Raw genomic sequence first — 22,532 nt, 5'->3', positions numbered from 1 at the left:
CAAGTGACTGTGGCAGCGTTCCTTTTGTGTCTGAGACAATCTTTCATAGTAATTCTTCCTGTACTTTATTTCTTCTATGTTTCTGTGATTCTAGCTGGAGCAAGAGAAGGAAGTTTTGTCTGCTAAAGTGGATGAGATGGAGAGAGCAAAGATCTGTGAGCAGGAGAAGTTGAACTTCTGTGAAAGAGCAAACAAAGAGCTCTGTGCAGAGAAAGCCCGGCTAGAGCAGCTACTGAAGGAAGCAGAGGAGCAACGGGAGGAGCTGTGGCTGGAGCTTAAGACACTGGGAGAGGAGAAAGCAGAAACCCAGGAGAAATTCCATCAGGTGACCAAAAGTATGGTGCATCCATGTGGACACTGGGCTGCTTGGATGAGAGAAGCTTTACCTGGTGGATTCTGCGGTGGTTTTGTCAAGGGGACACGTAGTAGTGCTCGAGGTCACAAGGCTTTGCTTGCTCCTTTTTGGAAATGTGTGGGTGGCTTGCAGAGCTGTTCCACAGTTCTTGGAGTTGTCCTCTGCTTCTACAGAATCTTTCGGTCCACCTGTCTTTGTTGGCCTCTTTTTTGGCTCTTGATAAGTTGCGGAGAGATAATTGTGTTGTCCATGAATCTGAGTGGGTGGCAAAACAAACTGTGGCAAAAGGATCAAATTCTGTAGCTCTGAATCCTTTTTCTGAAAAAACCCAGGTCTGCACGTTTCTGTTGATGCTTTTTGTCATGAAGTTGGAGCATGTCCATAGAAGGGAACGGAGCTGGGGAAGGGTCTGGAGCACAGGTGTGACCAGGAGCGGCTGAGGGAGCTGGGGGGGCTCAGCCTGGAGAAAAGAAGGCTCAGGGGGCACCTTCTTGCTCTCTCCAAGTCCCTGTGACAGGAAGCTGCAGCCAGGTGAGGGTCAGGCTCTGCTCCCAGGGAACAAGGGACAGGAGAAGAGGAAACAGCCCCAAGCTGTGGCAGGGGAGGTTTGGATTGGGTGTTACAGGATAGCTGCAAGAGAAGGCTGTGTTTCAGAGGGTCTCTGTCAGACACTCTCAGGTCTGGGCAATGTGGTAGGTTTGGCAAATGCACAGCAGAGGTTTTGCTTTGGCCACATCAGCCAGACATGCATCAGTCACTAAATGTCTGCTCAGCACAAGAGCCATTTCCCTGCCAAGCATCCTCTCCTTGCAGAGCGTTACTTGGAATATGTGAGGAGGTGACACTTTGATGTGGGTTTTGTTCTTGAAAGGAGAAATCCTGTATATTTTCCCTTGATTCAGCAAGCAAAATTGTTTTCCCCAACCTTCCTGAAAATGTTCAGCACTGAAATAGATACAGACAGAAATTTTGTTAGCCCAGTGGCAGTTTTGGAAGATGCAGTGGTTGTGAGAGACAACACAGAGTTTGGAGTAGGGATGTTTGTTGGGAAGGAGCTGTCTGGTCCCAGGCAAGGCAGCAGGGCCTGCCACAGCACTTCCAAGGGAACAGTGCCAGAAGCTTTTGGCAGGCCAGGCTATCAGAGCTGCATGGGGCAGATGCTGTGAAACTTTGAGGCCAGAGCACAGGTGCTCCTTGTCCTCTGGCTGCCTGTGAGGTGGCACTGGCTGGCTCTGCACAGGGCTCCCGAGGAAGGGCTCCAGCTGTACCTTGTCCCACTTGCAGGTTTCCCAGGAGCAAGAATCATTGAGCAGGGCTCTGGAGCAGCTGAGCCAGGAATCCTCTGACCAAAGGCATGAAGTGGCCCAGGTGGGCAGAGAGAAGGAGCTGCTGGGCCGGGAGAAGGCAGCCCTTGAGGGCCGACTGGCAGCCATGGAGCGCCACCAACATGACCTTTCCAAGCAGCTGGCAGAGACCAGGTAAAGGCAGGGAGCAGGCCCTGGGCAAGACAGGGCTGAAGAGCTGTAATGATAAAAGTGATAAACACTATACAGAGGCTTATTGTATCCTCTGTGCTTTTCAGATGTAGATTTGGCTGTTGAGGCCAAGTTGGGCTGGGCTGTCTGTGCTATGGCAGGCCATAAGGAAGGCCTGGGCAGTCCCTCAGAGGCCCTGCTCTGCTCTGGAAATGGCCCAGATGTGCCTTCTCAGGACGAGTTTCCAGCTGAGCCATTTTCCATCCTCAGGCGTGGGGATCTTGACCACATCGTCCTGGAATAACCGGCTGTGGGTGTCTGGAGCAAGCAACTCATGTCTGTCCATATTTGCAACTTGTAGGTCAGCAAAGGAGAGCCTGCAATCCAGGCTGTTTGCTGCTCAGCAGCAGATATCCCAGCTGGAGATCACCAGGAACCATCTGGAGGCTCAAGTGCTCATAGTCACACAGGCCAAGGAGGTGATAGAAGGTGAGAACCTCATGTGCTTTGTTTGTGGTGCTGCCCCTACCACAAGAGAAGCTGAGCACCCTGTAAAGGTGTCTCTGTCCACAGAACTTCTGAGGAGTGGTGGGGCTGGAGGCACTGAAAGGGCCTGTGGTCAGTAAAGTCAGTCAGGACCCTGACTGTTGCTGTTGGTTGTGTGTGCAGGAGAAGTGAAGTGCCTGCAAGGTGAGCTGGAAGCAGAGAGAGCTCTCAGGAGGCAGGAACAGGAAGACACAGCTCAACAGCTCCTGCAGGCAGAGCAGCAGCATCAGGAAAGCCTCAGGCTTCAGGGAACTGCTCAGCAACTGGAAATAAAGAAGCTCCTGCAAGACCTGGTAGGGGACAATATGCTTCTGAATTGTCCAAGCCAGCCCTGTGGGTTGGTGCAGCACAAGCAGAGGCTGAGGGTGTGAAAGGGCAGCAATCCTCTGCCAGAGGCCTCCCGCTGCTGGGCCGGGCAGCAGAGCCAGCAGCTGAGACTTGGAGGAGCGTGAAGGCCCCCAGGATGGTGCTGGGACAGTGAATGCAGCCATGGCTTCAGTGAGGGTGTAAGAGGAGTTCCAGAGCAGGTTGGGCAGTGCCCACCCAAAGCGTGGCAGCCCAGGGCAGGATCATCCCCGAGTGCCACCTGCCACAGAGCAGATGCCAGCGTGGAGCAGATGCCAGCGTGGAGCAGATGCCAACAGCACTGCTGGCTGCAGGCGTGGGAACTCGTTTCCTTTCTCGCTGTGCTTCCATGGTGGACAGAGGGATTAGCTTTGGGCTGGAAGCAAATGGAACAGGCCCCTTGTCACTGGTCCTTCAGTCCTTGTGACTGGGGCATCAGAGAGGGGAAGGTGACACCTCCTCCTCTGAGTGCTTGGACTCAGTGCTTGGGAAGGTCTTTGCCAGCAGAAGAGATTCCACAAGTCTGTGATTCTTGCACCTGCTGAGCCTCCTTTTGAATTCCCTGACAGGACACAGCTTCTCGAGTGCAGAAAGCCAGTGCTGTTGTCTTTTCCAGTTGGGGGTTGTGGGAGGGATGGAGCTTCACATCTTTCAGCCAGGAGCTTGCCTGGGGCTTCATCTTGCAAATTTTTCCTCCCCTCCTCAGGCAAGTGAGCGTGAAAGGCACCGTGCAGAGATGCAGGAGACGCTGGAGCAATGGGAAAAAGAGAAGGCAGAGAGAGAGCAGGAGCACAAGAAGGTGCTGTTTGAGATGAGGCAGAAAGTTGCCACCCTGCTGGCCCAACAAGAAGAGGAACGAACTAGATTTGAAAATGCCAAGCAAGAGGTAATGATTGTGAGAGGAGAGCTGGTGTGATTTTTTGCAAGGCTGGAGCTGTGGGAGATGGCAGGATATGGGGCTGTGTGGAGCATGCCCTCCGTGTCTCCTGCATTGAATTAGGGGAGGTGAAAGCTGAACGGGGCTGTCTTTGGCCCCAGGAATGAGCCCTCTCATAGGGAGCCAGGCAGAAACATCAGCTGTCAGCTGAGATTTTTGTGCTGCTCTTGTGCTCTGTTGTTCTAAGATGCACCTCAGGGTATCTTCACTGTTCTCCTTCTGCTCCCCTTTTGGTGTGTACTGGTAGATGTTCATGGCCAAGGTGATTTTGTAGGACTTTTCTTTTGTGGGCATGGGAAGGGTGCAGCAGGAACGCTGACAAGAGAAAAATCTTGTAAAAGGCTTGCCTGGAGTATTTCTGAACAGTAACGCAGAGATGTCTTCTGGGCTGTGTTTTAAGTCACTTCCTGGGAAGCTGTGTCTCCCCCAGGGCAGGCAGTGGCCAAGGGAGCAGCAGCCAAGTGCTCTGAGAGCACGTGAGCCCATCAGTCTTTGCCCCTTGCCACATGGATGTTGCAGGAGGAGCGTGAAGCCCTCTGCTCTTTCCTCCTGTGCAGGTCCTGCTGGAAGAGCAGAAGGAGAAGAGTGCTTTATCAGAGGCACTGCTCCAAACTCAGGGAGAGCTCAGCCGAGCCCGCCAGCAGGTGCAGCAGCTCAGGCAGGAGGTGACAGAGCAGCAGGAGAAGGCGCAGGTAAGTGTGAGTAGGCAGGCAACAGAGGGCAGGGCAGTGACAAGGGCACAAAAGGCAGCTCCTGGGACTGAGGAAGCAAGGGCTGCTTCAGGCCCTGGGAGCACAGAGCCTGGTAAGCTCCAGAGCTCAGCCCCAGGAAGGAAGGCTTGCAGTGGAAGCAGAGCTGGCTAGAGCAGCCAAAAGAAGCAGCTGAGGGAATGGGATTTTGAGGCAGCAAGTGGAAAAAGCTGAGCCTGAGGGCAGGTCCCAGGAAGTTGCTCTGCATTTTGTTGCCAGACCATCAAGGCAAATCTGCAAGATGAGCTGCAGGAAGCTCAGAGTGAAGCCCAGGCAGCGCAGAGGAGGCACGAGGAAGAGCTACAAGGCCTCAAAGATGAAAGGAATCTCCTCCTTGAGCAGAGGGAGGCTCTAGAAAAGCAGGTGAGTGAAAGAGCAGTGGCTCTGCAGTCATGCAGTGAGGGGTCTGTGGCCTTCTTGCTTTTCCATGGCAGAGCAGCAGCTGCTGGGGTGAGCCCTGGGGCTGTCTCATGCTCTGGGGGCTCCATGGCAGCTGCTCTGAAGGCCACTCAGTGCTCTGCTGAATGTCAGCTGCTGCTCTGGACAGCTGGGCTAGTCCTCTGTGCTGCTGGCCAGCAAGCAGCAGCATGGATTCCTGCTGGCCTCTTCTTGCTAGCCTTGCTTTGGCAGGTGCTTTCTCAGGTGCCCTTGCTGGTGGGCCACTTAGAGACTGAAACAAGTTGTCCATGTCCTTTGTGCATCTGGTGCTCTCAGGACAGGGAGGAGTGGAAAGTTGTCCTTTACCTTTGCTCACAGCCTGTGCTGTGGCTGAGTGTGAGAAGCTGTGGCTGTAGCCTCTGACTGCTTTGTTCTGTTTGACTGGAGGTGGCCGAGTTGACATCTCAGCTGGCAGCCTCCCGAGAGTGCCAGGAAAGGACTGCGCAGAGAGCCCAGCAAGATGTGAGGGAGGCCCAGGAAGAGTCCAGGCAGAAACTGTTGGAGATTGAGCAGATCCAGAAGATGCTGGACGAGGCAGAACATCAGAACAAGGAGCTGCAAGTGCATCTGGAGTACCTGGAGAGGGAAAGGAGTCGATTGGAAGAAATGGCTCAGCAAAATTCAGAATTTCAGGCTTCCGTCAATGCCCTAGAGAAGGAAAAGGCCAGGTAAATGAAAGCCTGGGGGACTCTGCATTGTGGTGAATGGATTCCCTCTTTGTCATCTTTGCACCTGCCAGGGGCTCTGGCAGCATTCCCTAAGTGGCAGATTCTGAACTCTCCGTGCAGACACTTCTCATTGTCTGAATGTTGAGTTTAATTTTCTTTTCTTTCAAGCCTTCAGATAAAATTTTTCAGAAGATAAAGGCTTTTGGGGAAGCCCTTTCCCTCTAGGGGTTATTGTGTTGTTAGGTGGGTGTGTTGACACTGCCCGAGGTGCACTGTAAGGAGCTGCATACATCCATCAGCTCCACCTTGGGGCCTGTAAGTTGAAGCCTTTGGGGTCTGGATCAGCCTGGCATCTGATGCTTTTTGTTGACATAAGACATGTTAAGTCCATGATTTTTTATCTTAGCCAGATGAAGACAATCAAAGAAAGGGTAAGGTTGGAGGCACCACAGTGGCTCATCTGGTCCCACCTCCCTGCTCACACAGGGCCGTCCCACAGCACATGGAACGGGATTGCATCCAGACGGTTCTGGAATGTCTCCAGTGAGGGAGACTCCACACCCTCCCTGGGCAGCGTGTTCACGGTCTCTGCACAGGAAAGAATTTCTTCCTCCTGTCCAGGTGGAACTTCCTGGGCATCAGTCCCTGCCCGTGGCTCTGGTGCCATTGCTGGGCCCCAGGGAGCAGAGCCTGGGCCCTGCTCTGCCCCTCCTGCACACAGGGACAGCCAGGCCTGAGGGCCCCTCTCAGCTGGGGCTCCTCTCCAGGCTGAGCAGCCCCAGCTCCCTCAGCCTTTCCTGGGCACCCAGATGCTCCAGGCCCTCGCTCAGCTCTGCAGCCTCCGCTGGCCCCGCTCCAGGAGCTCCTGTCCCTGCTGTGCTGAGGAGCCAGAGCTGGACCCAGCACTGCAGATGTGCCTCCCAGGGCTGAGCAGAGGGGCTGGATCCCCTCCCTGACCTGCTGGCAATGCTGTTCCCGGTGCTTTCCAGGATCCCAGAGGCCCCCTTGGCCACAAGGACCCACTGCTGGCTCGTGGAGAGTTCCTTTTCCACCAGGACCCCCAGGTCCTTCTCCACAAAGCTGCTTCCCAGCAGGTTGGCCCCAGCCTGTGCAGGTGCCTGGGGCTGTTCCTCCCCAGGTGCAGGACCTTGCTGGATTTCAGAGGGTTCCTCTCTGCCCATCCCCAGCCTGCTGAGATCCCTCGGAGGGGATGCCAGCCCTCATGGGGAGGCATTGCTTGCCTCATCCAAGCCATTGAAGAGCAAGTTCAACAATAGTGGGCCCAGGAGTGAGCCCTGAGGGACACCACTAATGACAGGCCTCCAGCCAGACCCTGTGCCACTAATTACAACCCTCTGGCTTCTGCTGTTCAGCCAGTACTCAGATCAGCCCATCGTCCATTCCTCCAGCCCCTGCTGCCTGAGTTTCCCAAGGAGGATGTTGAGAGTGACTGTGTCAAAAGCCTTGCTGACATCAAGGTAAACAATATCCACTGCTCTCCCTTTGTCCACCCAGGTAGATGTTTCATTGTAGAAGGCAATCAGGTTGGTCAGGCATGATTTATCTTTAGTGAATCCAATGCTGACCATTCCTGATCGTCTTCTTGTCCTTCCATGTGGGGAAGAGGGCACCTCCAGCATGAGGTACTCCATCACCTTTCCAGGGATTGAGATGATTCTGACAGGCCCATAGTTCCCTGGGTCCTCCTCCATGCCCTTTCTGAAGACCAGAATGATATTTGCTTTCTTCCAGCCCCCAGACACCTCTTCTGATCTCCATGACCTTTCCAAGATAATGGGGAGTGGCCTCACTCTGGTGTCCACGAGCTCCCTCAGCACTCATAGTCACATCCTGTCAGGGCCTGAGGACTTGTGGATGTTGAGTTTGCCCAGGCATTCAGTAACCCAGTTCTCCTTGAAAGGAAAATCTTGCTAAGGGATAGTCTTCCTTCCAACATTCCTTCAGCCTGGTCTCCTGGGCCAGAGATCCCTGAGGGCTGGTCTTGTCCAATACAGACCAATGCAAATAAAGGCACTCAGGAACTCTGCCTTCTCTGTATCCTCTGTTACCAGGGTCTCCCCTCCATTTAGGAACAGACAGAGACACATCATCCTTGGTTTTCCTTTTGTTGCTGATGTATTTTAAAAAGTCCTTTTTGATGTCCTTGCCCAGATTTAATTCCAAGGTGGTCCTTGGTCTTCCTTGTTTCATTTCTACTTAGTCCAACACTGTCTCTATATTCATTCTAAGTGGCCTGAGCCTGCTTCCATCTCCTGTGTATTTCTTGCTTGCACTTGAGGAATAACAGAAGTTCTTTGCTTATCCACTCAGGTCTCTTGCCCCCTTTGCCTAGTTTCTTGCTCACTAGGATGCATTGTGTTGAGCCTGGAGGAAGTGATCCTTGAATATCAGTTGGACCCCTTTACCCTGCAGGACCTGTTCCCATCTGCTTCTTTCAAGAAGGTCCCTGAAGAGGCTAAAGTTAGCTCTCATGAGGTCTGTGGTTGTAATCTTGCTTGCTGCCCTGCTTTTTCCTCACCCCCAGCTGAACTTCACAGTCTCATTCATAGGCAGTGCAGCCAAGGCTGACCTCAGGCTTCACATCTCCAACAAGGCCTGCCCTGATGGTTAGGGTAAGGTTGAGCACCATGCTGTTCTTTGTGGGATCCTCCACTGCCTGTGACAGCAAGTTGTCATCAGTGCTTTCCAGGAACATCTGCACTATGTGGCTTCTCCAGCTGATGGCAGGGAAGCTAAAGTCTCCCACAAGAACCAGGGCTGTGACTTTGAGATTGCTTTATGTTGCCTGTAGAAAGCCTCATCTACTTCTCCTGTTCAGGTGGCCTCTAGCAAACACCCACAGCAATGTCACCCTTACTTATCTGTCCTTTTATTCTGACCCATAAGCTCTGGACACACTCATCATCTACCCCAGACAAAGCTTGACACATTCCAAGTATTGCCTCACATAGTGGTCAACTCCACCACCCCCTCTGAGGCACCCAAGGATATGAATGTCTCTCATGGCCATCTGTTACCTTGTTCTACAGGCTGACTCTGTCTCTGGAAGAAAAGGATCTGAGCCTCAGAACCCTGGAAGAAAACAACCTGGCCCAGATCAATCAGGTGACTCAGCTTCGTTCTGCCCTTACCCAGGCCGAGGAGCTCCACTCAGAGCACAGAAGAGAAGTGCAGGAGCTCAACACACAGGTAAGCTGTGCAGTGGCATCCTCTTCTCCAGGGACACACAACAGCACCTTTGCCTTGGAGGCCCCAGCCTCTTTCCCCTGCCAGCAGCATCCACAGCTGCCGTGTTCTGCCCAGGGCTGCTGCTGCACCCTGAGGCTGAGGCTGGATCTGGTGTCTGCTGCAGAAGTTTTCCCCCATCCTCTCCCGGGTCCCAGCAGGAAATGTGGGAGGAGAAGCAGCAGCAGACTCCTCTGGAGCTTCTCTGTCCCTCTGTTGGCAGTGTTGTCCCAGACAGAGTCGGTGCCTGTGCCAGGCACTGAGCAATGTGGGGACACAGAGGTGGCTGTGGCAGGCTGGGCAGGGCACTTCCAGCACAGCCAGTTCAGCCGCTGTTCAGAGCTGCAGCCCAAGGATGCCCATTGCCTCCCTTTCCCTGTTTTCTCTCCATTTGCCTCCATTGCAATCTTTGCCTCTGTGCCTTCTGGTTTTGGCTTGAAGTCATTTCTCCTTCGTTGCGCTCCCTGCGGCCCACTCTGCTGCCTCAGGAGCAGCCCTGTCCCTGAGGCTCTGTGCATCCATCTTCCAGATCCGGGCCCTGCAGGACGCAGTGCTGCAGATGGAGGCTTCCCAGGCAACTCAACAGAAGCAGCTGCTGAAGGAGCTGGAGGAGTCTCGAGCAGGAGAACGCTCTTTGAGGGACTCTGTGCACGTGCTGCAGGCTGAGGTGTCTGAGCTGCGTGTGAAGCTCCAGAGCTCTGATGACAGAGCAGAGGCCTTGGCCACACAGTGTCAACAGGCCAGTGGTGCCCACCAGGAAACTCAATCCCAGCTGGACAAACTGCTCTTAGCTCTCCGCCACATGATCAGGGACAGCAGAGACTTGGTCACTTGGAGCTCAGGCAAGTGTGGGAGCCTGGGTGAGCAGGTGGAGTGAGGGGGTGTTCTTGGTCACCCTGGTATCTATCACACACTCACCCTGGCAGTTTAGGCTGACTCAGGCCTTGGGAAGTCTTGACAGCTTGACTTCCCTGCAGAGACACAAGTCCATGTTTGTATGTAGAGAAATGATCAGAGCCAGAAGGGAGACTTGGGCCTGTCAAGCCCATGCAAGGCCCAAGTCCATGTCAAGCCCAGGGCCCATGCAGTTGTCTCTGGGGCAGTGCTGACATTAGTGGTCATCAGAATAATGTCAGCCTGTGAACACACATTCTGCTGCAAAGTGAGCTTTAGGACAATGACAAAGGGCCCTCCTCCTAGGTAGAGAGGCCTTGTTTGTTGGAGACCACTGGATTAAATCTTGAAACAGAATATCTTCTCTTTTCAGAAGAGGGTCATGTCATGGGCCTAACTGCTTCTCAGGCTGGGGATGTCCCCACAGAGCTCACAGTGGACAGAGTGGCAGCAACTCTGCAAGACCTGCAGCAGCACCTGGAGCATTCCCAGAAAGATCTGGTAATGTGTGCCCAGTGCACCCAGAAATCCTGTCTTGCTGCTGGGCTGCTGGACAAGCACTGTGCCAAGGCCAGGATGGGTGTCAGTCCTTGTAGGGGGGTTGGCTCACTGGCATGGGGAGGAAGGAGGATCACAATCACATCCGCCAGTACTGTCTGGCTGCCCTCTCCCACATTGGCTATTTCTTCTTTAGTGTTTGTAGTCCTTTGTCTCCTGCCAGCAGTGGCAATGAGAGGTGATTCTGCTCCTCTTGTCTTTTCCAGAATGATGCAAGGAAGAAGATACAGGCCTTGGAGCTGGAGCTGGGCACGGGGCAGGATCAGATGGACAATCTCAGAGCCAGCAATCAGGATCTGCAGATACAGTTGGATGAAAGTCGGGCAGGTACAGCTTCTACTCTCCCAGCCACTGCCCCATCCTGTCTCTCCAGTGGGGTTCTTTGATGCCACACAGAGAAAAAACGCAGTGCCCAGACATGGCAGAGAGGAAAAACAGCCAGCAGGAGATTTCTCCATCCAAGTACCAGTGAAAGCTTTCTCTTGAGAAAGATGCTGTGGCTGGCAGTGCCATCTGGCTGTGCTAGGGCTGATCCCGTGCACAGCTGATGCCTCTCAGGTGCCGTGTCTGTGCTAAGGAGCTGTAGCTGGATGCCTCAGCTCCATTCCCCCCAAACTCCAGGCCCTGCCAGTGCCTCCAGGCTCTTGGCCTCTCTGGAGCAGGGCTGCACAGGCATCCCCTGTGCTTTGTCTCTCTTGGCTTGCTCACTCTGCACAAGGCCAAGAACAAACACACTTTTCTGTCCCTCTGAACCCTTGCCCCTTTCATTCCTGCCTTTTTCTGTGCCTGGAAGTTTCCTTCATTTCTGTCAGCTTTGGAGCCTTTGTGGGCTTAGGGCCTGGCAAACACAGGCAGGTAGAGAAGAGTGCTGTTGTCTCTGCAGGATGCACATCAGTTTAACTTGACTTTTCTTTTCCTCTTCTCCTTCCCTGCTGCAGCAATGTTGAGGGCAGAACACCAGAAGACCTCTCTAGAAAGTGCCTTGAAGGAAGAGACCATTGCCCTGAAGGAAGAGGCTGTGGCTCTTCGGCAGGAGGTGGCATCTCTGAAGAGGAAATTGGAAAAGCTGGAGAAGGAAAGGAAGGATGTGCTGGTGAGATTGGCTGATGCCACAAAGGGCCATTTCCTAGCTATGTTTGGGCCTTGTGTTCATAGTTCTAAAGAGCACCTTTTCCCAGTTTAACTTTTCTAATTGCATTCTTCTGAATAAGGAGGAGAAGATGTTGTAGTCATGGCAAAGCCAGTTAATGCTGAGGCTGCTGATTTTCCTCCATGCTGGGCTTCTGTGCCCTTGAACCTTTAGTTCTCAATGTCCTCAGTGTCCCTACTGACATTGCATGGTTTGGGGAATTCCTGGTGTCCAATCCCATGTTCAGATTTCTAAATATCTGAATCTGGAATGAAGGGGAGAGTCCCAAGTTTGCTGTTAATAGAAAGGTGTTTGGCCTTGGCCATGGGAGAGCAGCCAGTGGGGAGAGAGGAGAGGAAAGCCAAGGTCTGATCCCCAGCAGGACGTGTGCCTGCAAGGGGAGAACTGGTCCTGAGTGGCAGCAGAGAATGACAGACTGATCTGGCCATTGCTGCTGCCAGAGAGGGCAGTGGGGCTCTGGGGCATGGAGCCATGGGAACTCTACACAGGAGAGGAGGAAAAGCACTGCTGTCAGCCCAGCCCCAGGGAATGAAAGGCTGCGGCTGTTTGCTCTTCCCTTCCTCCCTGATGGAGAGCACATCCTCGTGGCACTGCCTGAATCCTGCTTAGCGGGCACTTGAAATCCTGGCTGCAGTTCTGGCAGCTCCTCCCCAAAGGAGCCCTGGAGTGGAGCTGCAGGAGGTCAGGCAAGGGCAGAAGGGAAGCTGGGATGGGCTGAGTGAGCTGGGAAAGATGCAGCATCAAGGGGAGGGGGGCCCAGCAAAGCTCTGCAGCATCCTGAGAGGCTGAGAGAGAGGGGCAGCCTGTGCCTGCCCCTGCAGCAGGAGTGCAGATCTGGTATGAAAAGCAAAGTGAGAGAGGGAATGAGTGACCCTTTTTCTCCCTGTTTTGGCAGCATGAACAGGACAGGCTGCAGGCAGATAAAGAAAAACTAGAGTGTGAGATAAAACTTCTGGAGGAATCAGTCACAGCCTCTGAAACCCGAGCAAATACAGCAATAGACAAGAATCACTCCCTTGAACAAGAACTTCAAACTGCCCTGTCCATGTTAAAAATTAAAAATGAGGAAGTGCAAAACCAGGGGAAGAAAATGGAGATTCTTCAGAAAGAGGCAGCAGAGACCAAAGCTTTGCAGGAGCATCTCGCTCATGTGACTGCCATCCTCTCAGAGAGGGAGGGTGAAATGAAATTGTACCAAGAGCAGATGAGAATGTTGGAAAAGCAGAAAGAAATGCATAAAACTGCTCTTAATCAGGTTATTAAGGACATAACAGAGAAAGAACAGAAGACAGAATCCCAACAGGAACAGATACAGGAGCTGGAGAAGCAGCAAGAAAAGCAAAGGATTGTTTTTAGCAAAATGAGCCAAGAGCTGGAAGAGAAGGACCAAGAGATCAGATCCCAGCAAGAAATGATAAGGGAGCTGGAGAAGCAGTTAGAATTGCAGAACTCTGCTGTCAGCAGGGTGAGCAAAGAGCTGGAGGAGAGACACCTGGAGATCAAATTCCAGGAGGAGAAAATAATGATTCTAGAACAGCATGGAGCAGTACAAGTCAGAAATCTGCTTGTGGATCTTGATGATATGAAAGGAAACCTGAAGGAGAAAAGGTTGGAGCTTCTTTCTCTGACTCAGCAGATTCAAGAACTGGAAAAGGAGAGAGAAGATGTGAAATCTCTAAATGCTAGCCTTGAACACCTGAGAACTGTTCTTAAGGACAGAGAGAATGAGTGTGATGCTCAAAGGGAAGAGTTAAGGCTTTTGCAGCAGCACAAGGAACAGCAAGACAGGCATCTGCAAGAGCTTCTTGATAAAGTAGAAATCATGACACTTTCTTTATCTAAAAAAGAGCAAGAGCTTGAGTCACAGCAAAAGCAAATGCAGGAAGTTGAAGAAGTCATGGAAATGCAGTTAAAAACTGTCCGTGACCAACTGGAGCAGACCTTAGCAACCTTAAAAGAAAAAGACAGACTTATGGACATCCAAAAGCAACAAACAAGGAGTTATGAGGAAAAAAAAGAGGAACAGATTAATGTCTTGCACAGAGACTTAGAATACTCTAGAACAATATTGAAAGAAAAGGATTTAATGATTGAATCTCAGAAGGAACTGATTGAGACCTTCCAAAAACAAAAGCAAGACTCTGAACAGCAGAAGCAAATTCTGCATTGTCTTCAAGTGGAACTAAAGGAAAAAGAGCAGGAAATTTTGTCCCTTAGAAAGCAATGTGAGGCATGCAAGGAAAAGGAGGAAAAGCATGAAACTGAGCAAAGAAATTTCCATGCAACAACACTGACTCTGAAAGAAAAGGAAGACAAGATTTGTGTTCTGGAGGACACCATCACAAAGCTTCAACAGCAGAAGGAAGAGACAGCGGTGCAGGCTAAAGCCATACTGCAAAAACTAGAATATGCTGAATCTTCTCTTGAAGCTAGACATCAAGAGATAGTGTCTTTGCAAGAGCATGTCCAGGACCTTCGAGAGCAGAAGGAGGTGGCAGGCAAGCAGGCCAAAAGTCTAGAGCAGGATCTAGACAAAGCAAGCGAGATGTTGAAGAAGAACCGTTTGGAGTTCCTCAAGCAGACAGAGCAAATGAACACATTCCAGCTTCGTGAAGAAAGCATGAAAGTAGCACTGACATCATGCCAGAAACAAGTGACTCTACTTGAGGAAGTGGTGAGGAAGAAAGATGAGGACAATGACACTCTTAGGCAAAAACTCCAGCATGTAGAAGAAGAACTGAAGACTTTGCAGAATCTCCAGCTTAGGCTAACTGAAAAGAATGAAGAGGTTAGACATGATGGAGAGCAAGAGTTCCTGAAAGAAACCTTTCCTGAGAGAGAAGGAGAGATCAAGGCTCAAACTGAGCAAAAGCAGATAGAAGTGGAAATAAGAGCTCTTCGGGAAGATCTCCAGCATGTTCAGCAGACTCTGACAAAGAAGGATAAAGAGATCAAGTACCAGACAGACAAAGTCAAGTATTTAAAGAAGACTCTGATAGAGAGAGAGCAAGAGCTTAGGAGGCAGAGTGAACTCCTGAAAGAATTAACATTGGCTTTGCGATGGAAAGATGAAGGGGAGACTCTAAAGAAACAAATCCAAACACTCCAAAAATGGGAGGAAGAGGAAGTAGAGAAGAGGAAAATTCTCCAGGAGAGAGACTATCTCTTGCAAAGGCAGGAGGAAATGACCCAACAGTTAGAAGCTGAGAGGGAAGCCAAAGGTGAAGAGTTGGGGTGTGTGGCTGCTGCTTTGAAGCAGAGAGAAAGCAGAGAACATGAATGGAGAGAGAACGCTCAAGTCCTGAGTGCTGCACTGAGCAAGAGTGAAATGGCCAATGGGAATCTGAAGAAGGAAATAAGCATCCTGCAGAGAATGATTTCAGAGAGAGACACAGACCGATTTTGTCAACAGGTAGGCACTGGGATTGATCTTCAGTCCACTCCAGTGTCCCTGAATTATTCCAGAGATGTTTCCCATGAAGAGGTGGGTCTCTATCCCTGTCAGTCCCGTTGGGTAAAGCAGCCTGGGCTGCAGCAGGCAGCCTTGTGTGTCTGCCTGGCTCCAGCCTGACACCACTGACTGCCAGATTGTTTCCTGGTATGCTGGAATGACTGATCCAGCTCTGGAGCTTGCTGTTCAAACCAGCTCCAGACCAAAAGCTGGGCATGGGGAGCTGCTTCTCCTGTGCCCATGCAAAGGGATGCAACACGTGGGGGTTTGGATTTGGTGGAGCAGCTGAGCAGAGTGATGAACTAAACCCAGCTGAGTTTTGTACCGAGAGGGCTGAACAGCAGCTGCACTGCTGGTGCTTTGAGGATGCTTCCTGAGATGGAGATTTCTGAGGGACAGCTTTTCCTGTGTGTTAAAAGAATGGGATTTATTTTATTACCTAGTCAGATTAAATGCTTAATTGTGCATTCAGGACATGTTTGTACTGCAATCAAAAATGACAGAGGCAAACTTGTGTGTAATTTTTCAAAGTGGACTTATTCAGTTCCTGCTAGTGGAACAGTTGCAATAGCCTGTGCTGCAGCTTTGCCAAGAATTTGCCTATATTCTGGTGTCCATTAGTATATTGGCATGTAAAAAGTGCTACTAAGAAAACACTATTTATGCATTATACATTTACTTATGACTTGAGAAATATTACTTGCAGCCTGATCCAGGATGCTGACAAGTATTGAGATCTGTTGATGGGAAGTAAAGATGTGACAAGGGCAAGAAATGTGAAAAGAGCATGAGATTTCAGTTACATCCATGTAGGTCAGGTATGCAAGAACATTCAGTCAGGTAATGCAGTGGCATCCACACAGATTGGTTTACTGCTGATACCAAGACTGCATTTATAGGTGCTCCAAGGAGCAGTTCGTGAAGAAAGGCACAAAGGAGAAGGAGGAAGTGGTTCCTGACTAAGTTCCAAGCAATGCTTATGGCCTGATTGATAACGTGGTATTTTCAAAGAGCAGTTCTGTATGAGGATGTAACAGGTAAAGAGAATAGAGAAAAAAACTGCACTGTTTTATCACTGAAGAAATGCATGCTTCACCCACATCTTGCACATTTGGTTGTCTAAGGACAGAGAGCAGAACTGTAGGGAAGAGAATTTACTGTGATGATCAAAAAGATGACCAGAGATGGTAATTAACTTCCCCAAGGGGAGTAAATGTTTAAGTATTCACAACTGAGAAGAAATGGCTGAGAGAAAGAGAGAGGTGGAGACACTACAGAACTTTGTAAAACCATGAAATGGCTGGATAGGAAATTAATGCTTTCAGTGTCTGAAAACAAGAATGGGGAACACTGAAAAAAACTAGCAGGAAGCAGATCTGGAAGATCCAGAACAAAGTACTCAATTCTCCAAGAGGATTTGGAGGAGGGTCCCTAGAGAGAGGGTGTGTTGTTTTGGCCTGTGGACAAGGGGAAGAAGAAGGCCCTTAGCACTGTCCATTCATGCTGTGGTCACTCTCCCCAGTGTATCAATTCTGACACCCTTCTAACCTTTATGTGGCACCAGCTCATGGCATCTCCTTTCTGAATGCCCGGCAGGCTGTTGCTGAAGGGGAGCAGCTGTCATTGCTGTCAGAGAAGAGACTCATGTTGCAGAGCCTGGAATGTCTGCAGCTAGCAGTTGCAAAGCTGGAAGATGAAAAGGTGGAGCTCAAGCAACAAAACACTGAACTCAGGAGGACTCTTGAGCAGGTAAATTGGGCTTTGGTTGCCTCTGCAGAGCCTCAGGCTCCTCTGGAACTTGGCACCTTAGCCCTGGCAGTGCTTTGGAGACCTCTGCTTGTTCCCTTGCCTCTCCCTGTCCCTGCTGTGGGCACACCCCTTTGTTTGTTCTCTCTTATTGGAATAAGATCCCAATATTACCGGGTGGAACGTGCCTGGGCTCGTCTGATCCTTGCTGCTGGACCAGAGGTGGCAACTGAGGTATTTCACCTCAGAGACACTTTTGGCTGGCTGGATGTGGCAGCTGGCACTTAGAAGAAGTCCAGGCAAGCAGGAACTCAGTTTTACCTCTGGTGGAAAGGCTTTAGGCGATGGTGAAGAAGAAAAGGAGACGGATTCTGCCAGAGGGTTTAATCCAGAGCTTTATTCCAGGGTTACAGGTCTCTGAATCTTGTAACAACTCCAACAGAATAGCGACCACATGGTCCCAGTGTCCTTTTAAGCCCCGGGGACAGGGGGAGGGAAGGGGTAGGTATGCCACCAACCAGGTAGTAGGGGGGAAGGCTCAGGAGAGAAGTGCCACCTAGGTAGCCCAATGACCCCAGGGCTGAGAAGCATCTTTTGAACTTTTGCCAATCAGACGATGCCCTTGCTGGAAAGTTAAGATTGATGGACAGCACTTAGCAGGAGGCAAGGGGAGGGGAAGGGAGAAGGTATTGGCACACCTGGGAAAGGACTGGGATAGCTAAAACAGGATATTGCATCACACTGCAACACTCTCTTGTGGCAGCCCATGGCTTTCACAAGGGCACCTTCACTGCGCTGCCTCCCTCCCTGGCCCCGTGTCCCTGCACACACACACTGGCCTCTCTTGCACAGCCTCCAGCGAGAGCTTTTTGCCCCCAGTGTTGTCTCGTGCACTTCAGGGTCTCAGAGCAGGGATCTCCTTGCCTTGATGTCCAGAGGTCCTTTTGCTCCATGTTTGCTGGCAGGTTTCTGTGACCCTCTCTCCCATCCAATGTGCAGGTGGAACACGAACGGAGGAGACTGAAGAGATGTTTTAGGGGTCGGTTACTCCCAGATGCCTCTGGATTTTCTCTCTCTGAGTCTGACCAGTGCAAGTTGGCTGCTTCCAGACAGGTGAGAACAACATTTTCCTTGGTACAAGGAGACTTTGGTCACACAGAGGAATGATGAGAAATTCCAGTGGCAGCAGCCCTCCAGAGATCTAACAGAAGTGAAATATTGCCTGTGGTTGTGACCAAACAGACTGAAAGAACATCCTTTCCTTTTCTCAACAGGAGGAGTGTCATGCTCACTGCAGTCAGCGCTTAGCTGAGTTACAGAACCAGGTGAGGAGTAGGAAAACTTTCCTCCAAAGGCTGCTGTGGCTCTACTCATGGGCACAGCTGTGGCTGCTGCTACAGCCTGAGTTGTGTTTGGCTCTCAGGAAGTGAGTACAGCAGGTGTTGTCAATTGTGCACCTGTTGGCAACAACCAAACATCCTTTACCTTGGTCTTGTTTCTGACTTGTCTAAGATCAGGCGGTGGGGGAGAGAGATGGGATGAAATTCAGAACATTGGAAGTCACCTGAAAATATCAGAATCATAGAATCATAAAATGGTTAAGGTTGGAAAAGCCCTCTCAGATAATCTAATCCAACTATTAAACCAGATTGTCAGTCCCAACACTAAACCATGGCCCAAAATGCCACAGGCACGTTTTGTGAACACTTCTAGGGACAGTGATTCCACTACTTCCCTGGGCAGTCTGGACCAGGATGTTCTCCTTTGTTGCCTGTTTCCATTTTCCCTTGACTCTGTAACAGTGGAGCTTGCATTTTAGCAGAAATCCAGGGACCTGAGGCCATGCCAGAGGTTTATTATTCCACTGGGCTTAGTTGTCCACATTCTGCTCTGCTCCTGTGTGGAATGCTCTGAAGGCTGGGAGAGGGAGAGTTTGCTCCCTGTCCCTCAGCTGCCTGTCCAGCAGCTCAAGTAGAAGAGTCCTCCAGGAGCTCAGGGGAGCAGCAGCCCTCGTGCTGAGGCACAGCCTGTGGAGAAAGGGGTCAGTGGCCCAAATGTGTGCTCTGGAAATCAGAGCTGGGTTCCTAAATCCCATTGGAAGTGTCTGTAATAGACCTGTGGTGGCTGAGGGATGTACGTGGGAAGGGTTTGGCAGCCTTGAAGTGGACTTGTTGATGCTCTGAGCTCTGTTGTGTCTGAGAGCCTGTTCCTTTGCCCTTGCCCAAGGGCAGAGTGTTGATGAGGGCTGGAGTTGGAGGCTGTGTCTGCCCCGAGAGCCGGTACCGTGGGGCTGCAGGTGCTCCTGCCAGCGTGGGCTTGTCTGAGCCGGGCCTTGTGCCTCTTTCAGGTGTCCCTGCTGCAGTCACAGCTGGCCCAAGAGCGACAGCACTGTCAGAACTACATTGAGAGCTGTGCAAGGACCAGCCAGGAGCTGTCAGACCTTCACCAGGAGCTGTGCTGCTCCTTTGCAGCTGTGCTCAAGGAGCCCAAAGCTGCTGTTCTGGAAGAAGAGACTCGGAAGCTGGATCAGTCTCTGAACCTTAACTCGGCACTGACATCCCTGGGCCATCAGTCTCTGGAGAAACAGCTGGAGCATCCAAGACCCACACCTGCCAGAAGCAATGATGACCTGAGGTAACAGCACCTCTGGTCTCCATTTGAATGGAACAATTTCTCCTAAGACAAAGAGCTCATGGATGTGAGAAATGGGATCAGCTCCTCAGGACAGGGCTACTCCCTCCCTTAAACATCCGTTGGTCTCACATTCGGCTGGTGTCAAACCTCACCTTATGTTGAGGATTAGGATCTATGAAACATTTCATGAAGTAGATGATTTTTGGGATCAAAATGTGAATATGTGAGAACAACAACATAGGTCAGGAGAAGGATTGGTGTATGGAGAATGAAGCCCAAACAAAAAAAATAATCCTTGAGCAGTAAGACTTGTGGGTGACATCTGTCTGAGGGCAGCTTACTTAAAATAAAAGGACACAAAGAGTGCGCTACAAACAATTAAAGTAACAACAGTTTGTGGTGTTTGCATTTGCAAGCACCTCCTAGGGACAGGTATTCTAATTTTTTTTTTAATAAAATGTTTTTCAGAAGAAAATTATACTCATTTTCACTGGCACAGTGAGGCTACTGCAAGCTCTTACACAACTTCCCTTCTTGAGGGCAGAGGTGTTCCCTGCAACAAGTAACGAGAATTTGAGGTATTATCCAACAAAGGGGTGAAGAGTGCACAGCAGGGACCTAAGTTCAGTGAGAAATGGGGCTGCCCTTCCCTTCTCCCTTTTCTTCCCTTTTTCCCTCCAAAGCACTGATGGCTTTGCCCCAACAGCAGCCCAAGGGACAGCTCAGCTGCTCTCCACAGGCTGTCAGTGCCCAGCTGCAGCCCTGCCACAGCCCGAGGCCACAGATGCATGGGGAGGGTGTGCTGGTGAATCGTTAGAACCAAAAATCACGGACAAAGACTCTCTAACTTGTCAAAGTTAGAAAGTGTTATGTTTATTACACCGGCGGGCGGCACCGTGGGGATCATCCCCAAATGTGTGACCGCGCTGCACAAGGATTTTTGCCTTCCATTATTTCCCAAAATAATACATATGCATACCCCCAGCACCTCCAATCCCCACTCTGTATTAAAATGAGTTTATTAGTCCTTCATGCCTGCACAATTCTTCCCTTGAATTGGGTGGGTGATCTCAAACTGGGTCAGTGGTCCCAGGGATTAAGTCAGGAAAGTCTTTGTGAGGTCTCTGGGACCCTCTGGCATGATCCAAGCCCCCCTGCTTCATGATGGATTGACATAGAGTCCAAGTGATGGGCATTGTCCTCCTGGTTTCAATATGTTCCTATAATGGTTCCCTTGCTCCACTTCCTTCTACAAATGAGTTCACTGTGGCCGCAGCTCTCTTCACAGAGAGCAGCAGGCACAACTTCCCAAGGATTTTTCCTGTGGAAGGCAGTGAGAACCTCAGAGAAGAAGAGAAAACAATTCTTATCTCTAGTCACTGCTCCTGTTGTTTTTGCACATGTGGAATGTGTTATGGAGATTGTTTACCAAAAGTGATTTTGTTAATTGGACACCGGTGAAAGTTGTTTTAAGTGATTAGCCAATCACTCAAAGCTGTGTCCTGGCTGTCTCAGACAGTCACGGGTTTTTCTTTAGTAGTATAGTAATAGTATAGTATAGTATAGTATAGTATAGTATAGTATCTTTCTGGTATGTAATTTAATATAGTATTAGTGTAATATAATATAGCTTAATAAAGCAATTGTTCAGCATTCTGAATAATGGAGTCAGAGCACATTGCTCCCTGCCAGGGGATTGCCTTTCTACCATAGCTAATAATATAACAATTAGCTTTAGCATCTAATAATCATTAACCTATTGTTGGTGTACCAGCTTCAATATGAATTGGTTCTAACCCTCAGCTGAAATCTTAACCCTTTAAAATCATGATTCACTGGGCAGGGGGAGCTGCTCTCCACAGTGGCGGAATCTCCTTCCTATGCTGCCCACAGTGCTGGGATGCAGCCCAGGACATGGGTACTTTCTGGGCCAGTGCAGGGAGAGGTGTCCTCTTGACTCTTATCCTGTCAGAGTCTTATCTTATCCTCTTAGCTTACTTGTTAGCCCAGCAACCCTGTATCTACAGGGTCTCTAGGTCATCTATAGGGTCTCTGAGGAGCTGGCCAGGCTCAAACACAGGTGAAGGAAGCTGGAACCCTCTCCTTGGTCCCTTCATACAGCTGCTTTCCTGCCCTAAATCCTCTTTTCTAGTTCCCCCAGGATGTGACAGATTGCACAGGGCGGAAGAGTGGAGCAGGATGTGGCTGGGGGGATGTCTCACCTCTCACCACCAGGTCCAGGGTGTTGCTGACAGCAGACCATTCTCTCAAAGCATTCAAGGTGTAGCACTGGCAGCTGTAGCGGCCGCTCTCACCTTTCTGCACGAGCGAGAAGTTGTGGTCCCCTTGTTCCCTGGGGAACACCTGGGCTCGGATCTGGCCCTCCAGGTACAGGTAACAGCCGGTGCTGGGCTGTGTGGTGGTGCAGAGGAACATCACCTCAGCTCCCGCAGCCACCTCGTGCCCAGGCAGGACAGAGAGGTTGGGTCGGGGCAGATGGAGCTCTGGGGGGACAGGAGAGGGAATGAGAAGGTGCAAAGGGCTTTGACGTGGTGCCAGGAGCACCAGGATCTCTGTGAAGCCACCAATGGCTCAGGCAGAGGTGAAGATGGTCCCCACCTCTCCAAGCCAGGGAAGAGGAGGAAGAACCCTGCTCATCATGTGGACATGGAAGCCAAGTGGCTGTGTACATCCTGGTGTGCCCCTGGGGTGCATGACCCCGTAAGGGGGGAAACAGCCCATGCCTCACCTGCATCACTATGGCCATACTCCTCCTATTGCCAAGTAGTCCCCACAGCTGCATCCCTGTGGCTATGGCCTGATGCCCCTGGGCCTGTAACCATTTCCCCTTGTCCCTGCCCCATAGCCATGGTCCTCTCACCACCCATGAATGTCGTCCTGCTCCTCTGCAGCTGCTATTTCTGAGATTAAAAGCCACATTCCTGTCTGTGCAGCAGGGAATTGAAACTGTTGGGCCAAGAGGAGGTGCCAGGGCTTCAGTGCAGGGGGCAGAGCAGAGCACTGGGTGCCAGGCACTGGGCAGCAGCAGCAGCTCCGGGAGTGGGCAGGGGTCCCCTGCAGTGCCCATCATGGCCCTCAAGTAGCCAAAGGCGTGAGTGGGTCTGGGGGCATCACTGGGGGTTTGTGGGGGGACACAGGGCATGGCTGGAGCGTTCTGGGGGTCACAGGGGGCTGTTGGTGGGGCAGGGGGCTCAAGGGGTGCTGGGGAGAACTGAAGGGTGACTGAGGGAGGTGGGGACTGCAGCGGTCAGGGCTCACAGGGAGGGGTTTTCAGGCGCTGCTGGATGTCTTGGTTTTGACTGGGAGAGAGAGAATTTTC

The 22,532-nt window shown here is 51.1% G+C and overlaps 1 protein-coding gene across 1 annotated transcript in view; it reads left to right on the top strand.

The window, feature by feature from the left end:
- LOC118694675 (centrosome-associated protein CEP250-like) overlaps positions 1–19,670 on the top strand; it is a 29,397-nt gene extending 9,727 nt beyond the window's left edge. The window contains exons 14-31 of the mRNA XM_036395858.2: positions 95–325; positions 1,640–1,833; positions 2,192–2,319; positions 2,500–2,669; positions 3,428–3,607; positions 4,216–4,350; positions 4,627–4,770; positions 5,233–5,513; positions 8,564–8,723; positions 9,289–9,601; positions 10,027–10,154; positions 10,418–10,538; positions 11,150–11,304; positions 12,257–14,773; positions 16,409–16,561; positions 17,558–17,671; positions 17,833–17,883; positions 18,906–19,670. Of these exons, the coding sequence (XP_036251751.1) occupies positions 95–325; positions 1,640–1,833; positions 2,192–2,319; positions 2,500–2,669; positions 3,428–3,607; positions 4,216–4,350; positions 4,627–4,770; positions 5,233–5,513; positions 8,564–8,723; positions 9,289–9,601; positions 10,027–10,154; positions 10,418–10,538; positions 11,150–11,304; positions 12,257–14,773; positions 16,409–16,561; positions 17,558–17,671; positions 17,833–17,883; positions 18,906–19,196 (5,466 nt within the window). The 3' untranslated portion in view covers positions 19,197–19,670. The remainder of the gene's footprint in view (positions 1–94; positions 326–1,639; positions 1,834–2,191; positions 2,320–2,499; positions 2,670–3,427; positions 3,608–4,215; positions 4,351–4,626; positions 4,771–5,232; positions 5,514–8,563; positions 8,724–9,288; positions 9,602–10,026; positions 10,155–10,417; positions 10,539–11,149; positions 11,305–12,256; positions 14,774–16,408; positions 16,562–17,557; positions 17,672–17,832; positions 17,884–18,905) is intronic.
- Positions 19,671–22,532: the final 2,862 nt, after the last annotated feature.

The sequence above is a fragment of the Molothrus ater genome, chromosome 17 (assembly GCF_012460135.2).
Source record: "Molothrus ater isolate BHLD 08-10-18 breed brown headed cowbird chromosome 17, BPBGC_Mater_1.1, whole genome shotgun sequence".
NCBI classification, from domain to species: Eukaryota; Metazoa; Chordata; class Aves; order Passeriformes; family Icteridae; genus Molothrus; species Molothrus ater.
The sequence above is the reverse complement of the archived record's forward strand: the minus strand, read 5'-3'. Positions and strand labels throughout refer to the sequence as shown.